Consider the following 23,256-nt stretch of genomic DNA (forward strand, 5'->3'; position numbering starts at 1 on the left):
GCGGAATCGCGATTCTATCGGCATATTGTATGACCAAGAAACATTACTGTGCATACTGCAGAGTAATCAATTGGTATGCCAATGTGCTAGTCTAGTTCGCAAGCAATCCCATCATCCTCCATTACAAGCACTGTCACTCTTGGCACCTGTGGAGCCTTGCTGGAGCAATGCCTACATACCAGTACAGTGGGGCCGTCGAGCAGCTGCGGTCACGTGAGGTCACTTTGTGGCTCGCAGCTGTCAGGCGGTGGCTGCGCGGTAGGCAATTGGAGTCCTAAGTGCGCACGTGATGGAGCAACCCTAAGAAATGTTCCAAGTGATTGATTTGTCTCGCGCAAAACTTCTTGTGGTGCACATCGACAATTCCTCAACCCCCGCCAAACCGACGACGACGACAAGCCCGCCCAACCCATCCTCCCCAAACACCCCCATACACAACCGCAAAAATGCCTGGCGGAGTCAATGTTCGCGATGTTGATGTAGGTGTCACCGAATTTCATTGATAGCTCAGCGCTCGACAAAAGCCTGAAAGAAAAACCCCACCGCCTCGAAATCATCTCGTCCTCCGACTAGCCCGCAGTTGAAAATCATGCACACCCGAATGTGCTCGACAACAGCGCGATGGCCATGATGGTCGCGATTGGCAACGATGCAAGAGTGCAAGATTTGGAAGAGGCTCGAAAGAGTCTGGCTATATTGGAGCATAGGAGCAGGCGCGAGGGAGTCGAAAGACTTCTGACGACGGAATAATGCTAATATGCTGGGTTTTGATGTGCAGGCGCACAAGTTCATCAACGCCTACGCCGCTTTCTTGAAGCGTCAGGGCAAGCTCCCTATCCCTGGTAAGATATTGATCCCTATTTTGTGCCCTATGCTTGTTGATGATGCACAAACTGACGATTCTGCTTCTCACCTACAGGTTGGGTTGACACCGTCAAGACCGGCCCCGCCAAGGAGATGCCTCCCCAGGACATCGACTGGTTCTACGTCCGTGCCGCCTCGGTCGCCCGCCACGTCTACATGCGCAAGACCGTTGGTGTTGGCCGTCTCCGCAAGGTTCACGGCACTGCCAAGAACCGTGGAAGCCGCCCCTCGCACCACGTTGACGCCTCCGGCAGCGTCGACCGCAAGATCATGCAGTCGCTTGAGAAGATTGGCATCCTGGAGCAGGATGAGGAGAAGGGAGGCCGCCGCATCACCCAGGCCGGCCAGCGTGACTTGGACCGTAAGTTTCTAATCATACATGGTCCCGGCTGGTTTAGGCCACGACACGCGCGTTCAAGAACACAAGGCTAACATGTACATCCAGGTATCGCCATGACGGTCGCTGAGGCTGAGGAGGAGGAGGAGGAGGATGACGAGTAAATGTCCCATCAAAATCGTCTTTCTTTTGGCTTGGTCACTGGGAGTTTGTATGCATTCTTGGCATTTAGGGTTCACGGCGTAACAAAATGGGTCTGGGGTCTGTCTTTCGGCATGAGCAATCGATCGTCTTCTTCCGCCTTTACCTGAACCCAGCGTCGGTAGCTAGTGATGCTTACCGATTATGATTAATGCTGAGTCCATCGTCTCCCATCGGCTGTTGACTGCGTACGTGGTCAGTGATGTACTGAAGGTTTGTAAATTCAGCCAATTAGGCCATGGTCAAACCGCCACACGGTACATCGACAACATGAGGAAGGAACGATTTAACCCGCATATGATATCTCCAAGTAGGGCTCAAGTTTGAAGATCAGCCCTACTACCCGGCAGATAATCGACTTGCTTGGTAGTAGGTCCAGCTGTGAAAAGTGATTTATTTTTGACTTGTTATCACGTTCCTATCACCAGTCTTCCATTCAAATTTATCTCGTTTCAACCCATCAATCTCTTCACACCAGCAAGCAGTCTCCATTTCCTTTCCTTAACTACCATATCCGTCTTTAATTATCCTCTATACGTCTTCTTATTCAAGCTTCTGTTCTTGATTCTCACGTTCGTCCGAGGCAAATCTACATCAGCTCAGATCACCAACATACTCTTCAATATCAACCCGATTTCCTTGATTCTTCACTTTTCAGTTCTCCCTTTCGATTCGTCAAAGTATAAAGTTGACCGTTACAGCCATTTCCCTTCCAAGTCAACTGCTTTCGGTGCCTTTCTGTGCGCGTCTTTTCAGTATTTCATCACATGCCACTTCACTGGTAAGTACTCAGCACATTTCAGATCACACAAAGATCAGAATCCTGACCACCAGCTAGTCTACGCGCTTCAGATTCCGTTCAGCTTTTTCCAGAATGAAGCCTGAAGCAATGAGAATCATCAATGCATTTGGGCTCAAACCGATACACATTGCTACTATTCGCGGCCAAAAGGGCAATGTTTCCATGCTTGTGAACGCAGGCACAAACGTGAATGAGCAAACAAGGCATGGCATAACACCACTCATGTTGGGTGCATTGTTTGGGCATATTGACATAGTGGCCCTGCTCATCAAGAATGGGGCTGAACGGTCGATCCAGGACGCTGAACAAAGAACAGCGAAAGAGGTGAGCAGGTTTGTTTTCTCCTTCTTTTCTTTCTTTCTTGCTTATGTTTTCGCTTGCTTACCATGCTTCCGTATATATACTAATAAGTACTAGTATTCATGGACTAGTTCAAACCTAGTCAGGACACACTGGAACGCTTTCGAAAGGATATCCAAGAAGCTTCAAGGACGCTGTTATTCAGCGGAGGTGGTGCGTTGCCGGAAAAGAATCCGGAAAATATTACGACGGTGCGATACTTTCAAAGGGTTCCTGGAAGGTGCTTCGCAGCCACACGGGACGTCATGCTTCTCTGTGTCCCCAAAAGGAGAAGTGACATTGTGGAAAAAGGTTGTTTCGGTCCACAATGGATCTGGCCGACAGGATACAACGCCAGCAATCATTGTGCGGGCGGACAAGAAAGCCATACTCCAATGGGCGTTCTCGGGTTGGACCACCGGCAGCATCGGTCACCATACTGTCAATAGTCAGGAATACACTCACCTGGTTATGGCATTTTGTCGATCTTCGGGGTTTACTCTCAGTGCCAACGCGAGGGACAACCCAGCGGGCCGGACAACGGATCCGGAACTTATAAAAGCAGAGCAAGGACAATGGCAAGCGTGCCACGCCGAAAAGAAGCTCGCAATTTTCTATTTGCGCCTAATAATGGCCCGGACGTTCAAGGATGATTTCAAAGACCCGTTCACAGGTGGTTACGAGTTCGACCACAAACAGCTCCAGCGGTTCAAATCAATGAATATACCCAATCGCTCGAGAAAAGCCTATATTTTTCTGGGTCACGACCCCTGCACCGGCTGTTTGAACTTTTTGCACCACCTTCAAACATGTTCGGGGATCGAGATATTGGTCAAACCCCTACCGATCGTGAAAGAATGGAACAGGCCGAATAAAAGGTACAACGACTCGAGGGCAGACAACCAGCAGTGTTTGACCGGCAGTGACAGCGACGACGACGACGACGACGACGACGACGACAATCACTAGAGCAGACAATCCTCGCCCAAAACGCCGGCTATGGGTAAACGGGTCTTCACCCGCGCTGGTTCCCCAGAACTGCCGGGTGTCAGCGAAAAACACCCTACTTGGGACAAAAGACAAAAACCCCCGAAACCCACGCCTATCATGATACAACCTGAGCATTGGACATAGGAGCGATTAGGCCTCCCGTCCCCCTCCCTTCGCTTACGTGCAGTGTGGGCAAGGTCTCTTTTGGAGACCGTGCACCCATTATCGCTCGTAAACCCCGCGACGCGGTGGTCGCACCAGGACTGTGGGAACGGAGCTAGAATGCTTCTAGTGCGACTTCCAAAACAGCTAGTATTTTGTCGGCTTGGTCGGGCTGTTAGCTTCGGCATCGCCAGCCACGTTGCGGACTCTAGTTTGGTGGTCCGATGTTTGTTTACTATTGTCCTGTCAGCCCTGGAAAATCTCCCTTTTTCCTACTATGTTTGTTTCTCGCCACAAAGCATCAGCCTTTTGAGATGTGTTTCTGTCACTTTCCAAAATCAAGAAGAGAGGGGGACAAACTGCAGGGGATTAATGAGGGGTCGCAAATCAATCTCTAACGGTCGTCTTGAACCTTGGGCTGTCCAGTTAAAACGTTTGCAGCGTTGCATTGCCGGCATACAAACATCTTTAAAGAGGCTCGTGCGTCGAAGCTGCAGATCCTCGAGCAGGCCCTTAGTTTGGTTGCGGTGGGTTTCGTCCTAGCACTTGCATACTTTTGGGAGGTTTGTGCTCGTGCGTGCTCTTTTCAGTATGCAGGACGAGGAGGGTCAAGGCGATTTGTTTCTATCTCACAAACAGGCCAAAGCGACCTTGAGGAGGGGGGGATATAAGGACAGTATGCTTCGTCTCATGTCGACCTTCCGATGCAAGTTCACGCAGTTTTTACGCATATCATCTGTTTGTCGTTGCAGTTCATCCAAAAGAACATCTTTGTTCAATACATATCAATAATAATTATTTGGTCTATAATACCATTGAAACATTGTGCACACTTATTTCTATATACCTTTCTGCTGGCCAAGAAAACGAAAAAAAAAAAACACAAAAACGCACAATGGCTCACCACCAACATAGGCGCACTTATACCCGCACCATCCTGTTTTCCGAAACCTTTGATTTCCCAACGCCGCCGACATGGCAACAGGATGAGGCGCCCCTCCCGCCGACTTCCCAGGGGCATCGATATACAATGTCCAACCAATTGCCCGTTGCTGCTCCCTGGCCGGCGGTGCCTCCGACGCCATCCATGCCCACTCGGCCCATGAGCCGGATGCCGCGCGTGTCGCACGTTCCGGTAACACTGCACGACAAACCGCTACCTGAATACCCTCAGATGCACGAATTTATCATCAACTGCAGCGGCGAGGCTACCACCCTGGCGACCGCGCCGGTCGCGGCTTCTATGCCGTCGCCGGGGGAGGTTTCGCGCTGGAGCATCTGCAGCGACGACACCGTCGTCGAGTCCATGTCGCGCCCGCTGTCCCCGAGCAGCTCCATCCAAAAACTGCGCAGCATGGCTAGCTCCACCGCACTGCGCAGCGTCAAATCCTCGATGAAACTTCGAGTAAAACTTAATACGACCTTGAAGCAGCTCGCGAGGAGGACGAAGAGCATGGGTTGATTTCCCATGCTTTTGTTTATTGTCCTCCTCGGGTAGAGCTTTCTTCAAACTAATGTCTGACTATTTGCAACGGTTTTTTTTTTCCCCGCAACTTTTTTTTACACAGCTGCGACCCACGTTCATTCCACGTATCCTTTCACGATACCTATTTTACATAAGATCATTTTATTTTACGGCCGACCACACTTAACGAACAGCACGATTGTTTTTGCTTTTTACCTTGGCTTTTTGTTTTCTGTTTTACGTTATGATACCATCTAGATCACAGTCTCTCTACGACTATCTCTCCTATCTCTCTTTTCTATTTCTTTACTTCCTCTCTCCGTATCTCGATCATCACTACCACATGATGTCTCTTTTGTTTCTGGGGCATACTCGACATTTTTCTGTATGTATCTTTCCCCTCCTAATCTCTCCCCCCAGCGCTTAACTTGTTGTGCTTGCTCTTGCTTTTCGAACGGCTGTGCCTAGTTTCGCTGCGTGTGCTTTTTTAGGAATAGACAAAATTAGGGAATAGAAAACTCCAAAAAATCAATTAAAAAAACTTGAAACAAACCGAAACAAATGGCACAAACGCGAATTTGAGAAAACGTGGTATGGTATCTGGCAGATGCACTAGGTAAAAGACATTTGCCAACTAGGTCTAGTCAACTACCAAAAAGGTTCGCGCTAGAATCAAGTGGAAACAAACCAACAAACGACTAGACTCAACGGTTGTCCCCCTTGCCAGGTTTCCTAGGATCCTACACAACCGTTTGACCTACGGGCGGAACAAGGAGAAAAAAAAGATCAAGGCGCTGGAATACGATGCGCCTCGGGGAATTTGAACTCAAGGCAAGCCAAGGCCGGCCAGAAAGAAAGCGCAAAAGAAAAACAAGAGCTTTTATTTTTTTTTCCCGGGGGGTCCAAGAGGCTTCGGCACGACATGGATCTTGTGCCGGATCTGCACGCTTAGACCGCCCTGGAAGACATAATGTGCGTACTATACAACTGTTTAATTTGGCCTTGGCGATGGGTTGTTTTTGTGCCCCCAAAAGCTGGACACAATAAGAAACTTGTTGTTGGACGTTGGACGATCCTGCCAGTCCTGCATCCCGCCTGGGGTATATTAATATATCAAAAAAAAAAGTCTAGAGTCGACATGCCGCTTCATGGTGATGTGCGGAAGTGACCCCGAAAGGAAAAGGCGGCGCGGCAGTAAACACGGGTCACATGGAGGGTCGGCGTGGTCGGGGGCTGACTGAGAGCGAAGGGTCCCCATCCATCCACACACTTACCACGTACTTGGTAGACTTTGCTCGCGATTTTGCTTCTGTAAAATTCTGCAGGCGCATTGATGCCTTTTCCGTGCTACGCGAGGTAGCCATGTATGTGATTTGTCGTCGACTCTTTCACCGGGGCAACAAGACTTCTGTATGCGAGCAGCCTGCCGGTTGGCTAGCCCGCGCCCCGGCGATGGGGAGGATGGATACCCCGTGACATGATTTGAGGTTTTGGTGAAGTAAGTACCTAAGTCGACGATCCCACTTCACGGTATGCTTTTGAACACCCACGGATGGTCACAATCTGACCCGCGCCGGCGATGGGGTGCCAGTTATTTAATTGCGGGTTTGTTCAGGAGACGATCCCACTTCACGTTGATGCTTCTGACACGCACACACGGATGGCCACAATCTAGACCGCATCCAGCGGGAAAGGGGGTCGACGACATTTCAATATTGTGACTACTGTTGTATGACTTGTCAAATTGAGAGAAAAAAAAAGAACACAAGAACCAAGAAACCAAACAAAGGCAAATGTTGGACACAACTTCGGCGAAACTTATTTTTGCCCGCAAGCCCATCCCTGACCGAGCCGGCGGGCTTTCGATCACCGCCGAGCATGTTTCGACTCACCTTCTAGGACCAGCACCAGGCCAAAAGGACGCCTTAGAAACTTGTACGGGAAAAGAATACATGGTAATGCGCGGCCTAGACTATGCGGCTTTTTGTTTGGGTCGGCTTATGCCGGTATAAGCAAATTTCTTTTACTGCTCACTTACCACATATAGCACGATGAGCGGGTTGTTCGAGTCAACATCCGGTTCGTGTGGACATGGTAGACTTTGAAGATTTACAAGACGTGGGGCGTCGTTCCTGGCGATTTTAAATGACCGCATCGCTACTCAGTAGGTATTCATTATGAACGATCTGTTAACTCGAAGCAAGGGACGAGACGGGCCGCACTTTGTGCGTCACAAAGAGAGTGGAGAAAACTTATTTTTTCTTCATTATCCCGTAGTAGCCCCATTCATTATGCCGCGTACCTGACTTTTACAGAGTACTCCTTGTATGGACTCTGGTACTACTGCAAATGTCGTGTCGTGTTTAGTCACCGCATTACCTCCCCGGGCGGTGTAAGAGCTACGGGGATAGCTGCAAATTCGACTTTCTCAAGGTTCTTGCTGGTGAAGAAGACGTGGATGAGTGGTTGCTTACACACTCTGTCCAGCGACAAGCGCCCGTGATTAGCAACCGAAGCAGAAGCCAGCATACCACGTATGATTCTAATAGTTAGTTGCACCGGGAAAAGGAGGACGGTACTGGACTAGAACAGCTATGCTCGGGACGAGAGTGCTCGATACTAAGCTATCCGTCACCCGGCGGTGCGCCCCTCGTGCAATACGGTAGGCAGCTACTTTTGGGGGTATCGTGGATCACAGGGTTCGCCTGTCTTGAGCCAGCGCACGTTGTTGGCACTCAATGCCCTTGTTCCTTTTGTTCTTTAGCTTGAGTGGTTTAAAAAGGATTCGTTACTTTATTCGAAGCCTGCCTCTTCGCTATTCACTCACCCCCATGGTTACATTTTGGGGGCATGTGTCAGAACGTTTGGCTGGCAATTACTCATTACGTACTGTGCCAATTTTATTTGTGAGAGTGGAAATGGAAATGGCAAAGAAAAAAAAAAAGAGGAGAAAAGAAAATCTCCCACGGTGCGGCCTACGGTGTCTTGGGGTGTCAGCTCATCTGGGCCAGGAAAGCTTGGCCTGTCAACATCAGGCAATTCTTGATCCGATCGGTGAATGATGCGATATAATGGTCCGACCTTTTTTGTTTTATTTCTTGAGCGAGCAAGTGAGGGGTTTGATTTGAGAATGGAGGCTGTGGTTTAGACGTTACGCCTGGCATTCTCATGGCAGCCGAATTGCATGTGCGCACATGATCAAAGCAAAAAAAAGGGCTGCTTTAGGTATGTACCGCGGAGATGCACCCCCTAGCTCCTTCGCGTGGTCCTTTTTGGGAGGAGAATTTGATGGCGATCAGGCAAAGAAAAAAAAGGAAGCTGGGGTTCCGCAGGGCTGACGGTAAATGTGGGGGATTTTTGAACTATTTTTTTTTTCTTGTCGTCACAGGCTGCAAAAAGTGCCAAGGGTGCATCTCCCATCAAGTGCCTATTGGATATACGAACGTAGGTTTTTTTAGGTTATAAAAGTACTATATATAGTCGAGAAGAAAGATATTCGGAGCGCGAATTTCGTCCGGCGAATTTCGCTTTGCAATATCTGACTCTTCATGTCTGTGCTCTTTTCGTATGGGAAAAGAATTTCCCAGGTTCAGCTATTTGCAAAGTCACAAAAATGATGCAATACGTAGGTTTTCCGACGGGAGCTAGTTACCTCCCTTTGGCAGCAACCCTGATGGGCAACATATAATAAGTGGACTTGACATGGAGAAGAAAAAAATTCAATTCACGCGATGATCGAGGTCCTTGAAATTGAGTGGGTCATTATGTCGTTTCTGAACCTCCTTCAACTTTTCCAGAGTAAGACTCAGCTACAAAGGCAACGGGCACATGGCGGGGCCAAGATTTTATGGGGCGCGTGACTTCCAGAAACTGCCAGTTCCTATTGTGTCGTAGCATACGGGAAGTACCAAAGTACATTGTCACATCAAGCCATCACCTCATCCAAACGTGTACCTGTCGCCTTGCTTGAGGGGATGGTGCCATACTATGGCGACAGTTGGCTTTACCTGCATAATTGAGGTCTGATTTACAAAGTATACGTCTCTTTATATTTTATGTTGGTAAAACCCAAAAACTTGAAAGGACGAAAAGTAGGAACAACCTGTTTTGTCACCAGCGGTGTACAAAGTAGGTGTACAAGAGTCGAAAATTTATGGATTTGTTCTGTGCCCAGCCTGCCTGGTACCCATCGTGGAAAATCCTGAAGGCGGCTCAAGGCGGAGTGGCCGCTCCACAGAATCATGTTACCGCTTCAGGGAACCTGTGCCTATATTGTGGTACTTGAATTTGAACTTGTACTAGGTGAACTTCTAAAGGGACATACCCTGGCAAGAACCTGGCCGCTTGCACAGTCGGATCTTGAACTCTTCTTGTCTAGCAATGGGTTGGTAGTATGTACTAAGAGCTGTTTGACTTTGAAGATGTGTTCCGGTTAGTACAGTATTCCAAGGAGTTAGCTCGGCATAACACTTGCGCGGTACCGTCATGCTTTCGACGCCGAAGTCGATGGTTAAGGGTGATTCATACAGCCGCAACTGACTACAGAGTCAAGTTTGAGGTCCGTGGATTAGTCGCCGAAAGCGGTCCACGGCGATGATCCCTGACGCCACCGCGGGCCAGGCCTTGAATGTACCACTTTAATGTTATTGTAAACTTTTTCTCTCTTTTTTTATCCTCCGCCCAGTCGGGGTGTTGCCTTGCTGGACAGTGTGGACGCAAACCATGGACCTTTTTTTCCTCTGATTTTTTCCACCCCCCTGCGGCCCACCAGGGGCCCCCGTCGCCCTATGACACGAGAATTACCTGATGGAAACTGCCCTTTGAATAAAACGGCATCGCGAGGCGAGCTTGCAAATTTTTATTTTTTTTAGGTCATATAAAGATGACGCGATCCCGCAACCGGCCCAGGGCATTATGCTTGGTTCTGAGGCTGTGAACATCGACAGATTTTTTAAACACACAATTGCTTTGTTTGCTCTCGTTGCGCAGTGAAACCAGAAAACGACAAAAACAGCAGAGACAGAGCGCCTGACTTGATCTAGACCCCGCAACCCTGCACAAGCGCAGAAACAAGCTCTTGGTATGTACCGTACCTACCTAACAAACCCCCAAACTTATACTTGGGTACCATCAAGCCTCCTTGGTGAGGGGAAGGAAGCGCAACGACTGATTGTATTAATTCCAAGACAGTCACGCGCAGTTCCAGTTAGATCTTACTGTATTCACTGGATTACCAAAGAAGTTTCTCGTCTTCTCAATTGGACAAGCGAGTAACGTCACCTTACAGCCGAGGAATTGCAACAAAAAACGCCCTGCTTAGTCTACTTGGCGCTAGCTGGTAGATACTTTTTTTTTGGCAGTTGAGCCACTGCGGCAGTAGTCATAAAGCTACAGAGGTATATTACGCAGTACCTACGACAAGTCGCACCCCACACTCCGACCAGTCACCAGACCAAAATCGAAGCCTGCAAGTTTCCGCGCGACCTCCGAACTGCGAGCGAGTATTTTGGCCAGGGCGAATTTGCGTGGTAAAAACAAACAAAGCCGTCTGTTTTCTTACCCAAAACGGAATTCCCCGGTCTTGTCACCCTGCACTGGCTTATACCTTAAAGGCGTGCGCCTCCCATGGCCTGTTCTTGACAATCAAGTTCCCTTTCCCCAAGAAAAGTCAAAGCCTCTTTTAAAAACTTTGGGGAAGGTACATCACCAATCACCAACCAACCAATTGATTCACATCAAGCACCTGCAAGCCATTTGAGGTGCCTGCATTATATCGTCAATACCTTGGACGTAACCGCCAGGAACCCAATTCGCAAGTGAGCCGGCCACCAACCGCAACCACCTACCTACATACTACGTCGTGGGTGCCTGCCGATTAGATACTCCGCCGTTGCGAACAAACCCACGTACGGCTAGCCAAGGGCCCGAGTTCCAGGGAAAGTTGCCACAATGCCTCACCGCGTCGCAAACTTCCTGCGCACCTCGACGCATACCCTCGAGACCCAACTCGCCGCTGGATTCAAGCGCCAAAAATCTCCCCCGCAAACTCCAAGGCATTCCAGGAGCGCATCCCCTTCTTACGCATCATCTATCAACGAGGAGGCAGAAGAGTCGGGCGTCATGACTCCAGAGAGACATGAGTCGTCTTCTGAGGGACACCATCACCACAGGCTATCCCTCAATGGTCTTGGTCAGCTCATCCGTGGGACCAAGGACCTGCACATCCACCAGCACTCCAACCAAGCTGCTACTCTGAACCTCAAAGTCGAATCGCCACCCCTCGTCCTCTATGGAGATGCATCAACCAGCACCGGTGCCTTGTTTTCGGGCTCGATGCATATGGAACTAAAGGAGGATGTGCCCATTGAGTCCTTCACTGGCACCCTCAGGATACATGTCACCCAAAAGCGCCCCTTTACTGCGCACTGCCACGACTGCGCACATCAGTACACGGAGCTTCAGAGCTGGTCTTTTCTCAAGGCACCGCTGGTTTTGACAAAGGGTAAGAGATCCCCATCACAGCATTGTCTCCACTTGACAAAGACTAACATGAACATCAGGATCACACTATTTCCCTTTCTCCTTCCTGCTTGGCGGTCACCTTCCCGCTACTATGGACGGACCGTTGGTAAACATTGCGTACGAATTCCACGCCGAAGCGACCCCTGCACAAGGCCATGGCCCCAGCATCAAGTTTGATAAGAATATCGAGGTCAAACGTTCCCAGCCCGAAGCAGAGGTCCCGCACCACTCGATACGCGTATTCCCTCCTATTGACGTCAAATCGAGCGCGCACTATCCCCAAGTGATCCACCCCCTGGGTGTGAACACGCTCTCTCTCCGTCTGGACGGCATCGCCAAGTCCAACCCAACTTGCGGGACCGTCGAGTTCTGGAAGCTTAAAAAGTTATCGTGGAAGCTTGAGGAAAAGTCTAAAGTCATTGCGCCCGCCTGCGAGAAGCATGCGCCAAAGGATGAGACGACCTCGGACGATGCCAGCCCTGCCAAGAAGGGTCTGGAGAGGACGGATAGCAGGATAATCGGCGAGCAGACCTACTTCAAGGGCTGGAAGAGCAATTACTCGTCTGCCGATGACGCCACTGTCGAGATGGAGTTCGACTGGGGCCTGAGCAAGAAGCTCGAATCGGATTTGGCCAAGTCAAAAAAGCACAGACGATACGTATGCGACACCAAGTGCGCAGACGGTACTGAGGTCACGCATCAGCTTGAGATTGAGATGGTGGTGTCTCAAGAGGTAAGAATTCTCACCCCTTATAATTCTCAGCTCAACAAAAGCTAACTCTTTGAACAGTACGCCCCAGCAAAGAAGCTAGACATGGTGACACAGACAGGAGTTGGCCGTATAATGCGCATGCACTTCAATGTCATCCTAACCGAGCCGTCCGGCTTGGGAATTAGCTGGGACAATGAAGCTCCGCCCATATACTCGATGGTCCCCGCGTCCCCTCCTGCGTACTGTGGCTCAGAAGGATCAACCGACGATTTGGACCTCAGCAACATCGAAACCCTGCTGGGGGGATCGTCTCCAACATCTCCCATTCTTCGTTCGCCGCCAACCAGTTATGCGGAGGCTTCGGGGTCAGTCTAAACATCTCGACTCGACGATTCCGAAATGAAACAAACCAAAACAAAGCACGAGCATATCGTTAATCTGTATTCGCGATGATCTTGCACCCCGGCACTACCGTTCATAATGTTAAAAATCACTATTACAACGAACATCCAGCCGGGGACGCTAGCTTCGCATTTTTCTCACTTTGCTTAGCCTTGTTTTATCCGCATTATACCCAAGCAGAATTATGTTTTCCTTTTTCTTTGTTCTATTTTTGTGCGGCAAACCCGCAGCATCATTGGGAAACCAGACTGGCAGGGATTCGCCAGTCTTGGAGGCGTTCAGGTAGTGCATATTGGGATACTGGGAATCAAAAAGGGGGTATTGGCTTACTTGAGCGAGAAGGCTAGTCGCTCACGGTGATGCATATTTTGAAAATATTAAAACAAAGGTGGAGAAGGAGTTCAGATTATACCACTCACAGAACAGTCATGGACTGGTTATCTTGTTCAGCGAATTCACTTGTCAGTCAATGCATAAAAAGTAACTTCCTTTGTCTATGTATGGGCAAAGTCTCACGTCTTCATGATTGTCATGTACCGCCAGCATCTACAAGCCCAAAAAGGTGTAGAGTGAACATGTTGATCAAGATAAATTGGCGAGCGAGAATTTGCCACGTTTCATTATTTAGGTAGTCTCACTCAAATCTGAGTAAAACGCTTACTAAAATGATATTTGCACAATGGTTTCTTTTTTAGTCCAGTGCTTTAAGAGGCTTTCCAAATGTATGCAAGGAGACTTTGACTCGAGAGCTTGGATTTGCAAAGCGATTTTACAGGGTAAATCCTTTAGCGGTCAGATCTGTTTACGCACAGTACGTATATGATTAGGCTTTTGTTCATCGCATCTCCTTCTTGTTACGTCCTGGTACAATTTTATTCCAAGATCTGATCTGAAAATTCACGAGTCCTGCATTTGCGACGGCGAACGTGAATATGTTCCTGTCCCAACCAGCGAGATCTTTATCCGGCATTGACCTGGACCAGCAACGGCTCGCGTTGCCCTGGAAACGTGTCGGATATCAAGCAATGATCGACTGTGAGCTATGGTTATTTCCGGACATGTTCTTTGATAATCAGGGGGTGTGTGCATCGAATGCGCACGTCAGACGTCAAAGTCGACGGACGACACCTGGACTAAAAGGAAGCCTCCTTGCCTCCTTAAGTTGCCCCATCTTTTTAAATATGAGCTAACGGCGACTTTAGGTACCGATCATCCGATCTGACGGAAAGATGTAGCTCAAATATTGCGATTCGGGCGCAAAAGGACCGTCCGATGACAAGAATGTCTGCATGGGAATCTTCTTTTATCCATGCAGCAGCGATCAGCAGAGCGCCCTCCTTGACGAACAGATCTAATCTTCTAATCGCCGCCGGGAACCTGTGCGTTGCTACACCACCACCAAGCGCTAGTGATGTCACGACAGCCGGTTGAGCCGACGACATGTCCAAGATACAGAACCCAACCAACAGCCTATTCTTTCGCACGCCAGACCGCCGTATCGGTCGCCGTCGGCTTGCTGACGTATGCGGTTTTGCACATCTGGGCACGCATTCGTTTTGTGGGCGTTTAACTCCGGTCTCTGCGCCATGTGCATGTATCTTGATGCCGACACCGGCAGCAGTGAAGCAGGCTGTTGCGGCAGTATGCGCAAGGAGCCATGGGAATGATTGAGATCCGAGGGTTAATTGGACACCTCAGCTAATTAGGTATTTAAGAGTACAGGAGACGTCGATTGCCTTGAAGTCTGCCTAATACGATTCAAAAACAGTAAATATGATTGCAGTTCATAAATGTATTTTGTACATAATAATACAGCTTACGGGGTATATAGTATGACGTGAGTAGGTTTATGCTGGTACCAAAGACTTGGGCTTATATCTGCTGTTTTTGTGCTGCTCTCCACAAGCTCCACGGCAGCTTCCAGCTCGACTTGACCCTGAACGGATCAAAGTTGGCATTCTCCAGGCGCTGTAAGAAGTCAGCGGCCGGGATAGCCTCCAACAGGGTCCCAAACCCGCGTTGAACCTCGAGCTTTGTCCTTTCTGCGCTGGCATCTTTCGCATCGTACACGTGCTCGCTCTCGCCCTCGTGCTCGAAATCATGGCCCGGATTCTGGCCAGCTTTGAGGTTCTTGAGCATCTCTCGGGCAGTGATGAGATGGTCGTTGGCGCGGGTCGCCACCTCAAAGATGGCGTCCTGCAGGCCAGGAGCCTCGGGCCCGCGACGGAAAACGTCCTCCTCCCTGACCCCAGCCTTGGCCATGACATCCAACGGCAGCAGGAGCGCCGGGCCGGCGTTGCTGGAATTCTCCCCTAGCGGCGACTGGACCGGTGGCCTCGGTGCCGCCAAAACAGGCACACCGCGCAGGATGGCGGCGATGCCGCAGGCCTTGCCGATGTGGCTGGCCAGGTGGTCGACGTGCAGCGAGCGCAGGCCCGTGGCGGCCAGGGTGGCGTACATAAGCGTCGCGTACGTATTCTCTCCGTAGTCCTCGAGGGCGGCGAGGCTAGCGAACGGGCGGTTGTCCATGTACTGCTCGCGCGTGCTCAGCAGCCTCAGCAGCCAGAACTTGATCGAGGAAGGGGATCCTCGACGGCCCAGGTCGCTGATGACCTTGTGCAGCAGGATGGAGATTGGTTCCCGAGGCGGGTTGCCGGCGAATGTGCTGTTGATCGAGTCGCGCCAAAACTGCATGCGCATCTGGCCTATCAGCGGGTTGGATACCGTCTCCGGCAGCCGGGCGAGCTCGAGGTTGAGCGTCCGGAAGGCATCGTATGCGTCTTGGGCTGAGGGAGGGAGGAAGCGGCGGATCAGGTAAGCTTCGTAGTCACCGTGTCTAAAGATGCAGGGTTAGCGGGGGCATTTTTGTGATTCTTGAAGACCAATTGATGTGAGGCTTGACGAACCTGAGCTGATTGACACAATAGGCGCGTGCCTTTTCAACATCGGTCTCGGTCACTATACCGCGGCGGGGCTGCGCGAAGCTGCCGGTGTAGAGCTTGAGCTGCGACGAGGCGCTACGAACACTTTTCGTGCGCAGCATGATGTTGCGCAGGGATGTGAAAGGTAGCTTCGAGCAAAAATAAAGATAGCGAGTAATCCCACAGTTAGATCATCCTACTCAGTCCACTTGAGTGAAGCCCAATACCATGAAAGACCATTTCTCTGAGATTTCTACCAGACCTAAAATCCCTATCTTTCGCAAAGCAATGACTACCTTGTCGAGGTCCCCACTGGCAAGAACCAGACCCCGACTTTTTTATGCAGGGGTAACGAAATCATGACGAAATATTAGCGGGTAATGGCCGGCAGGTGGGGCTAGTAAACCCATTAACGCGGTCCAGTCCGGATAACGCGTCCGATCTTGTGAGTCGCGTCTTCCAAAATTCAATCTTTGAAGCATTTCAAAGATATTGTCTCGCCACTCTTTGACATGGCCCCTCCAATCGCTTTAGAAACCCCTTATTATGACCAGATGGACCTTTCGAATGGTTCAGAGCCTCCGTCAAAGAAGCGCCGCTTCTTCAGCGACTCTGACGATGAAGCAGCTACGCAGAGTCGCAGACCGAGTCCGCCGTCCCCCGAGATACAGCATAGACAAGATACACTCGACACCCCACCGACACTTTCAAATCACTCCGCTGCACTAGGGGAACCATTAAATACAATCACGGCCCAAGAGACTTCCCGGCCCGAAGCCTCTCTTGAGGATATTTCTGGATTCGACCAGGCCACTTTTGAGGCCGTCGTCGGCGTCGAGGTCAAGCCCGACATTCTGGCCATCATCCGCCAACAATGCGGTAGCGATCTCGAGCGGGCAGTTAACATGTACTTTGACGGCACATGGAAGAATTACAAGTTGAAGCCAAAACAAAAACCTACCACAATAACCTCGTCGATACGATTAAATGGCGGAGACGGGGCTAAGATTGATCAAGTCACTAGTCGACCTGCCATCCGGCCGGGGGCCCCTGGGTCACGATATGTTGGGGCCTTTGGAGTGGAGGGCTGGGCCACACGGAGCGGTACAAACCTGCTTAAGCATGGTGATGTAGTAAGGATCGAGAGACAAAAAATACAGCCACCCAAACCCCCAACCAAAGGCAAAGGTGCTACAAATAAGCTTGGAGCTGCGGTGGGAGGGCTTCGTGTTAGCGCAGCTGCGGCCAGGAGAGTCGATGTTATAGTTCGATTCACAGACCGTCAGGGAACTGAAATCGGTCGTCTTGCCAAAGATACCGCAAACTGGGTGTCTACGTTAATAGACCAAAAGGTCTGCAAGTTCGAGGGCACCTGCGTATATGCGCCGGAAAGATTAAGGACGAATGACACAGTGTTTATACAGCTACGTTGCTCCCTGCTCAACGAGGCTTTCGATACCAGACGATTTCAGCTATCTGACAACCGCAACACTGGCATGTTTGAGGAGCAGGAAACTGCAGAGGAGCGCAACCTTCGACTTCGACAAGTCGCACTCGTTCGCCTCTTTCAAGAAATCAACCTGATGCCAATACGTGTGAACGAGGCAACCGCCAAAAATTCACGTCAGGGGCTTTTGCAGGCGGCCGAGATGGATGACCAGAAGGAAGCACAACCACAAAGCACGAGTGTCGAAAATTCAGACTCGCCACAGTCTGAAGCCGAAGATGGGAAAGAGCTGGAGCAGGACCAGCTCGATGCTTTATACAAGAAGGCCCAGTCTTTCGACTTTGATACCCCGGAAGCCGAGCCAGCTGAAACGTTTGCGATGGATCTCCGGCCATATCAGAAGCAGTCTCTATATTGGATGCTTGCCAAGGAGAAAGACGAGGCCGGCAAGGACCGCGAATCTTCTATTCATCCACTTTGGGAAGAATATCAGTGGCCCACAAAAGACTTCGACGATCAAGATGTTCCCCAGGTCGCAGACCAACCGAGCTTCTATGTCAACCCATATTCTGGTGAAATGTCACTCGAGTTCCCGGCTCAGGAGCAGCATTGCCTTGGTGGCATACTTGCGGATGAAATGGGTCTTGGAAAGACAATCCAGATGCTGAGTTTGATACATACTCACAAACCCCATGCGGCTGCTGCGGCAGACGCAACCGCCCTCACGGTTAATGACCTGCAGCGCATGCCGGGCGGCGGCAACAAGGTGCAGCCAGCTCCGTACACAACTCTCGTAGTCGCACCCATGTCATTGCTCTCGCAATGGCAAAGCGAAGCTGAGAATGCGTCAAAGGAGGGCACTCTAAAGTCTATAGTATACTATGGCAATGACAAGCATGCCAATCTCCAGGCTCTCTGCTCCAATCCAGCCACCGCTCCAGATGTTATCATCACGAGCTATGGCATTGTGCTATCAGAATTCGGACAGATCGCCGGGAGCAAGTCTGCAAAGCGAGACGGACATACCGGGCTGTTCTCTGTCAACTTCCTACGCGTCATTCTTGACGAAGCACACAACATCAAAAACCGGCAGGCCAAGACATCCAAGGCCTGCTACGAGCTCAGTGCAGATCACCGATGGGTTTTGACGGGAACCCCTATTGTGAACAGGTTGGAGGATCTGTTCAGTCTTGTCCGCTTCCTACGCGTCGAGCCCTGGAACAACTTCTCATTCTGGAGGACGTTCATCACAGTTCCATTCGAGTCGAAGGATTTTATGCGTGCTTTGGATGTTGTGCAGACCGTCCTAGAACCGTTAGTTATGAGGAGGACAAAGGATATGAAAACCCCGTCTGGACAACCGTAAGTGTGAAAGAGTACAAAATACATATAGGCTCGATGCTCAGTGCTAACCCAATTTGCGACAGGCTTGTGGCACTACCGCCAAAGACCATCGAAATTGTAGATGTCGAGTTCTCCAAGACGGAGCGTGCAGTCTATGACCACATCATCAACAGAGCCCGCTCTGCTTTTCAGAAGAATGTCGAGGCTGGCACAGTCATGAAAGCTTACACAAGCATATTTGCGCAGATTTTGCGCCTCCGCCAATCATGCTGTCACCCTGTTCTCGTCAGAAACCAGGATATCGTTGCAGACGAGGATGAAGCTGCAGCGGCGGCCGATGCTGTGGCTGGTCTCGCCGACGACATGGACCTTCATTCCTTGATCGAGCGCTTCACTGCCAGTACTGACGACCCGGCAGACGCCAATGCGTTTGGAGCACATGTCTTGTCGCAGATTCGTGACGAGGCTGCGAATGAATGCCCCATATGCACTGAAGAACCCATGATCGAGCAGACTGTCACGGGCTGCTGGCATTCGACGTGCAAAAAGTGCATTCTTGATTACATCAAGCACCAAACAGACCGCCACGAGGTCCCCCGCTGTGTCAGCTGTCGACAGCCCATCAACGAGCGGGACTTGTTTGAAGTCGTCCGACACGATAATGACGTATACGACGATGACGAGGACAAGCCCGGCAGCGTCTTCAAGCAGAAGCAGCCAGACCAGCCACGGCGCATCAGTCTCCAGCGTGTTGGCGTCAACGACTCGTCCACAAAGGTCGTCGCACTGATTCAACACCTGCGCGACCTTCGCCGTGAACGGCCGCGCGCAAAGGTGGTTGTCTTTAGCCAGTTTACCTCGTTCCTAACCCTGATCGAGGGCTCGCTGGACCGTGCAAACATGCACCACGTCAGGCTCGACGGCACCATGGCGCAAAAGACTCGCGTCGCGGTCCTGGAGGAGTTCAAGGCCTGCAGCAAATTCACCGTCTTCCTCATCAGCCTCCGCGCCGGCGGCGTCGGGCTGAACCTGACGGAGGCGTCCCGTGTCTACATGTGCGACCCTTGGTGGAGCTTCAGCGTCGAGTCGCAAGCTATTGACCGTGTACATCGCATGGGCCAGTCGGAGGAGGTCAAGGTATATCGGTTCATTGTCAAGAATAGCGTCGAGGAGAGGATGCTGAAGATTCAAGACAGGAAGAAGTTTATGTGAGTTGCGACCAGCCCAAACATTCTCTCGGTCATGATTGGTTTACTGACTTGATGTTCACTCTAGTGCTACGTCTTTGGGAATGATGTCGGATGATGAAAAGAGGCTGGCGAGGATTGAGGATATCAAGGAGCTACTTAGCTAAAGAGGATAATATGTATTTTGACCAAGAGGCAACATTGGAACACAGCGTGGGCGTACACAGAAGCCACCTGCGGTTGTGATTGATTGTTTGGAAGGGGGATTTATAAAGATAACTGTATGAGTTATGAGGTTTGGTTGCATACATAGATTTGATACTTGGCAGGGGCGGGCGTCTGCGCATGTTCCGGAATCTCTGGCAGATGGCGTTGATATAAAACCATACAGGGATGATGAACTCAAACAATAGAAGACATCGAGCACAGGATCCAGTAGCTCATAAACACTGACATTGACAACAGGGAACTGAGTACCTATAGAACATGATGCGGGCTAGATCTGCAAACAGATGATAAAAGAAATACAAATGACCAAGATATCAAAACGACTCCCGCAGTCAGGGTTTCCCAAAAATGGTCGTGTGGCCGGCCAGTCACGGAAGATTTTGCTTCTTTTGATATTCTCCTTATAGTCATTTCCACACCGTTTGATAGTGCTTCGCTCCTAACTCCTTTGCAACGCTCACAACCAGAGAGAAAAAAAAACAGTTCAAAGTAGATGTGGTCGCTGGTACTCCAAAATGATATAAAAACGACCCCGAAAAAAAACGGACTTTCAAACATGTCATAGGAAAAGGTCATTCAAAAACATAAGCATACCATCTCACTGACAACCCATGATTTAGCGGTATCTCTTGAGTAAAACGTTCTCAGAACCTTCAAACTGAGTCGAGTGCAAGACCCTCTTCACGACGTTTCCCACCTCGGGCAGGCCGTCAATGGGCCGCACGTCGTGACCACAGTGTCCCAGGCCAATCGAAGCCAGCGTGGCGAGGACATGCGGTCGGCTGGCAGGCAGGTGATCCGTCAGCCAGTTGAGTACGCGCAGCTGACTTGAGAAGCGCACGTCGGCGGGCAGCAGCATGGGCGGCTTCGCTGACTGTGGCGGAGTGAAGGAGTCGTCGTTAAAAACGGCAGACTGCGGCGGTGTGGGCAAATTGGTGGTGATGCCTGGGCTGCCGGACATGGTGTCGTGTTTCGACTCGACCGGGCTCGACGATGGTGGCGTCTTGAGCTCACCCTTTGGTGATGACAACACCGGCAGAGGACGGTTGAAAGACTTGACCTCCTTTGCCAGGGCGTCCTGGGCTTTCTTCATCTCCTCTTCTTGCTCCTTCTGTTGCCTAAGCCTCTCTACCTCGGGAGAGTCTGGTCCGTACTTGTGCGCAGCCCAGCAGAAGTCAGGCACAGGTTGTGGCTGCTCGTAGCTATGCGAGACCTTGATGGGCGCGATGGCGATTCTTGCCGCGTTAAAGTTCCACTGCATCTCCGGATCCGGTGCGACTGTTACCTGGAGGACGTCTGCATGCGAGTCGGGAACAGTGTCGCACAAGTCCTTCAGCCGAGACGTGCAACAGGTACACGTAGTGCTAAAGGGTGTGTTGTAAAAGTTGATGTTGTCGTGGCCGATGCTCGCTCCAGCCAGATACTTTGTTAGGCGGCCAGTCCAGATGAGCACCGTCGTATACAGTGATACTTCCTGCATTAAGGTGAAGGTCTCCTCTGTTGGCTCCAAGAACGGAGGAGGTGATGGAGGTAACAAGACCGAATAGTCGTAAACATCGGGACCGGAATATCCTTCAAATCCAGGACGATATTCGTCATGAGCTGCCCTGTTAAAAGCCCAGTCCATAACTTTGTGCGCCATAGGGTGAGAATCGGTCCAATTTTCGAGCCAGCTTGCCAAATTGACTTTCAGGTCATGGACCTTGCCCTGCAATCGTGGCACCTCGTTAGGGTCCTCCGCATACACCGGTGCAAAATTGCTGTTCTGCCACATTATACGAGCACCCATAACACCAAGGACTCCGGAGATGAGCTCGGGAATGTCAGCCATGATATCAAGTAGTCTACTTGACCAGGTCTTTAGGTGCGGTGCCTTCTCCCATGGAATAGTCTTCCATTTCTCCTGTGAAAGAAATGTTGGAGTGCGCCGGACCATGGAATTGGAAATCTAGAGAAGTATATTGTTAGCTTTTGTCAGTCAGGACAAGGTTGGCGCAAGGTATCGTACCATGGTCAAGCGGCAAGAATCAAAGACAGGCAGCAAGCTGGCGGACTGGAAATACTCCGGTCCACAGTACTCCAAGATTCGTGACAGTCCACGGTGATGTGTGAACCGTAGATCGTTTTCCACTGTAATCTAATCGTGGAAAAGTTGTTAGTTACGCCTTTGATATATCGCGGACAGGGTTGGCAGGCCCTTCGGGCCGCAATAGGTTGGACTAGTACACACCAAGTAGGACCCCATGATTGCGATAGGCTTGATCAACGCCGCGAGCTCGTCTTTGCTTTGTGAAGACATCATCTTGCGTAGTTTCCCGAGGGCGGTTCCGTACAGACGAGCCCCTTTCGACTGCAGGCTAGCGATGTGTTGATCTTTGCCCATGACACCATACGCCAAGGCCCGTAGGCTATCATGTCCCATGCCCTCGAGGAGAGTATCTCGCACTCTCGAGTCCTGCAACATAATGCTATGCATGTTGATCCAGCCATATGCATGGAAAAAGTAAGAAAACGTTATCTCGTCAACAAAGCCCTCCAGAGACAGTTCCGGCGGTGGACTGGACCTGGCTGTGCCCGAGTTGGATCCTCCATCGGAGCTGGTATCGTTGCCACTGCTACGAGAGCGGCTAGCGGATGATGCGCTTTTGGGTGAGGGAGACTGCAGCCGGCGTGCAGCGGCCTTGTTGGCGCGGACGAGCGGTTGTTGTTGTTGTTGTTGCTGCTGCTGCTGCTGTCGCTTGCTCTTGGGGCAATGCAAGGGAGCCTCGCCTGGTCTGGCTTCTGGAAATGATGATACTGTCTGGATCGTGCTGAACTTGACGGTACCAGTCTGGGCGTCGGCTACAAAAGAATGACTTTGCATCCGCAAAACTGTCTCGTATCCCTTGCACTCGAAGCCAGCCTTAATGCATCGCTCGCATGCTGGTCGTGCGCGATCGCACTTGACGCGACGCATGCGACACGTGTGGCAGTTGCCACTGGTTGGTGCGCGACCCATGATGGAAAGGGACGCCTTTATGGTGGATATATGCCTCTGGCTATGGCGAAGAATACTTTTGTCCTTCTGGTTTACCTGACTGTTGATCCTTTTTCCGCGGTGGATAATGAGAATGCACACAGTACTGTGGTAGCTCGAGTTGTTGGAGTTTTCCCTAACTGAGGTAGCTCCCGAGATCTGGTAGGTGGAGCTTCTCTTTCAATCGTACCAGCCGACAAACTGAAAATGTACTTCTTCTTTCGACCCAAAACCTCACTGCTGCTTGGTCTGGCCAAATTTCGTGCTTGGCTCGCAGTACAAACTAGGTTGGGAGTAACGCGTTTCTTTTTGGACGT

The 23,256-nt window shown here is 50.6% G+C and overlaps 10 protein-coding genes across 10 annotated transcripts; 7 read left to right on the plus strand and 3 right to left on the minus strand.

Annotated features, from left to right (window-relative positions):
- The first annotated feature begins 318 nt into the window (after window positions 1–318).
- On the plus strand, window positions 319–1,575 carry MGG_05026 (40S ribosomal protein S19). The gene is made up of 4 exons (XM_003712484.1): window positions 319–479; window positions 779–842; window positions 920–1,225; window positions 1,310–1,575. The coding sequence occupies exons 1-4, from the start codon at window positions 447–449 to the stop codon at window positions 1,363–1,365; spliced, it is 459 nt and encodes a 152-aa protein (XP_003712532.1). The 5' UTR covers window positions 319–446; the 3' UTR covers window positions 1,366–1,575.
- Window positions 1,576–2,276: 701 nt separating this feature from the next.
- On the plus strand, window positions 2,277–2,992 carry MGG_16842 (uncharacterized protein; the record flags this gene model as incomplete). The annotated part of the gene is made up of 2 exons (XM_003712485.1): window positions 2,277–2,528; window positions 2,636–2,992. 2 exons carry the CDS (start codon window positions 2,277–2,279, stop codon window positions 2,990–2,992), a joined length of 609 nt encoding a protein of 202 aa, XP_003712533.1.
- Window positions 2,993–3,014: 22 nt separating this feature from the next.
- MGG_16843 (uncharacterized protein) lies at window positions 3,015–3,497 on the plus strand (the record flags this gene model as incomplete). Its single annotated transcript, XM_003712486.1, has 1 exon — window positions 3,015–3,497. A coding segment is annotated over one exon (483 nt), but the record flags the coding sequence as incomplete, so codon positions are not given.
- A 647-nt stretch (window positions 3,498–4,144) lies between these two features.
- Window positions 4,145–5,718, plus strand: MGG_05028 (uncharacterized protein). The gene has a single exon (XM_003712487.1). It carries the CDS (start codon window positions 4,591–4,593, stop codon window positions 5,155–5,157), a length of 567 nt encoding a protein of 188 aa, XP_003712535.1. The 5' UTR covers window positions 4,145–4,590; the 3' UTR covers window positions 5,158–5,718.
- Window positions 5,719–6,151: 433 nt separating this feature from the next.
- On the minus strand, window positions 6,152–6,524 carry MGG_16844 (uncharacterized protein; the record flags this gene model as incomplete). Its single annotated transcript, XM_003712488.1, has 2 exons — window positions 6,152–6,244; window positions 6,435–6,524. 2 exons carry the CDS (start codon window positions 6,522–6,524, stop codon window positions 6,152–6,154), a joined length of 183 nt encoding a protein of 60 aa, XP_003712536.1.
- A 2,400-nt stretch (window positions 6,525–8,924) lies between these two features.
- MGG_16845 (uncharacterized protein) lies at window positions 8,925–9,757 on the plus strand (the record flags this gene model as incomplete). The annotated part of the gene is made up of 4 exons (XM_003712489.1): window positions 8,925–8,958; window positions 9,244–9,288; window positions 9,463–9,551; window positions 9,602–9,757. The coding sequence occupies 4 exons, from the start codon at window positions 8,925–8,927 to the stop codon at window positions 9,755–9,757; spliced, it is 324 nt and encodes a 107-aa protein (XP_003712537.1).
- Window positions 9,758–10,013: 256 nt separating this feature from the next.
- Window positions 10,014–13,366, plus strand: MGG_05030 (arrestin). Its single transcript, XM_003712490.1, has 4 exons — window positions 10,014–10,240; window positions 10,351–11,662; window positions 11,721–12,415; window positions 12,473–13,366. Exons 2-4 carry the CDS (start codon window positions 11,110–11,112, stop codon window positions 12,767–12,769), a joined length of 1,545 nt encoding a protein of 514 aa, XP_003712538.1. The 5' UTR covers window positions 10,014–10,240; window positions 10,351–11,109; the 3' UTR covers window positions 12,770–13,366.
- A 39-nt stretch (window positions 13,367–13,405) lies between these two features.
- Window positions 13,406–16,020, minus strand: MGG_05031 (uncharacterized protein). Its single transcript, XM_003712491.1, has 2 exons — window positions 15,703–16,020; window positions 13,406–15,632 (listed from the first exon to the last, which is right to left on the minus strand). Exons 1-2 carry the CDS (start codon window positions 15,837–15,839, stop codon window positions 14,669–14,671), a joined length of 1,101 nt encoding a protein of 366 aa, XP_003712539.1. The 5' UTR covers window positions 15,840–16,020; the 3' UTR covers window positions 13,406–14,668.
- A 174-nt stretch (window positions 16,021–16,194) lies between these two features.
- On the plus strand, window positions 16,195–20,234 carry MGG_05032 (DNA repair protein RAD5). Its single transcript, XM_003712492.1, has 3 exons — window positions 16,195–18,526; window positions 18,592–19,716; window positions 19,784–20,234. Exons 1-3 carry the CDS (start codon window positions 16,230–16,232, stop codon window positions 19,860–19,862), a joined length of 3,501 nt encoding a protein of 1,166 aa, XP_003712540.1. The 5' UTR covers window positions 16,195–16,229; the 3' UTR covers window positions 19,863–20,234.
- A 305-nt stretch (window positions 20,235–20,539) lies between these two features.
- On the minus strand, window positions 20,540–22,921 carry MGG_05033 (uncharacterized protein; the record flags this gene model as incomplete). Its single annotated transcript, XM_003712493.1, has 3 exons — window positions 20,540–21,871; window positions 21,932–22,060; window positions 22,154–22,921. The coding sequence occupies 3 exons, from the start codon at window positions 22,919–22,921 to the stop codon at window positions 20,540–20,542; spliced, it is 2,229 nt and encodes a 742-aa protein (XP_003712541.1).
- Window positions 22,922–23,256: the final 335 nt, after the last annotated feature.

Source organism: Pyricularia oryzae, chromosome 3, assembly GCF_000002495.2.
Source record: "Pyricularia oryzae 70-15 chromosome 3, whole genome shotgun sequence".
Taxonomy (NCBI): Eukaryota; Fungi; Ascomycota; class Sordariomycetes; order Magnaporthales; family Pyriculariaceae; genus Pyricularia; species Pyricularia oryzae.

Excerpts from the sequence above, each read along its gene's own strand:
- MGG_05030 (XM_003712490.1), top strand. The coding sequence starts at position 11,110 with ATGCCTCACCGCGTCGCAAACTTCCTGCGCACCTCGACGCATACCCTC. Across the intron at positions 11,663-11,720 it reads ACCGCTGGTTTTGACAAAGG|GATCACACTATTTCCCTTTC; the intron begins GTAAGAGATCCC and ends CATGAACATCAG. Across the intron at positions 12,416-12,472 it reads AGATGGTGGTGTCTCAAGAG|TACGCCCCAGCAAAGAAGCT; the intron begins GTAAGAATTCTC and ends CTCTTTGAACAG.
- MGG_05026 (XM_003712484.1), top strand. The coding sequence starts at position 447 with ATGCCTGGCGGAGTCAATGTTCGCGATGTTGAT. Across the intron at positions 480-778 it reads TCAATGTTCGCGATGTTGAT|GCGCACAAGTTCATCAACGC; the intron begins GTAGGTGTCACC and ends TTTGATGTGCAG. Across the intron at positions 843-919 it reads GGGCAAGCTCCCTATCCCTG|GTTGGGTTGACACCGTCAAG; the intron begins GTAAGATATTGA and ends TCTCACCTACAG.
- MGG_05028 (XM_003712487.1), top strand. The coding sequence starts at position 4,591 with ATGGCTCACCACCAACATAGGCGCACTTATACCCGCACCATCCTGTTT.
- MGG_05032 (XM_003712492.1), top strand. The coding sequence starts at position 16,230 with ATGGCCCCTCCAATCGCTTTAGAAACCCCTTATTATGACCAGATGGAC. Across the intron at positions 18,527-18,591 it reads AAAACCCCGTCTGGACAACC|GCTTGTGGCACTACCGCCAA; the intron begins GTAAGTGTGAAA and ends AATTTGCGACAG. Across the intron at positions 19,717-19,783 it reads CAAGACAGGAAGAAGTTTAT|TGCTACGTCTTTGGGAATGA; the intron begins GTGAGTTGCGAC and ends TGTTCACTCTAG.
- MGG_05031 (XM_003712491.1), bottom strand. The coding sequence starts at position 15,839 with ATGCTGCGCACGAAAAGTGTTCGTAGCGCCTCGTCGCAGCTCAAGCTC. Across the intron at positions 15,633-15,702 it reads TATTGTGTCAATCAGCTCAG|ACACGGTGACTACGAAGCTT; the intron begins GTTCGTCAAGCC and ends CTGCATCTTTAG.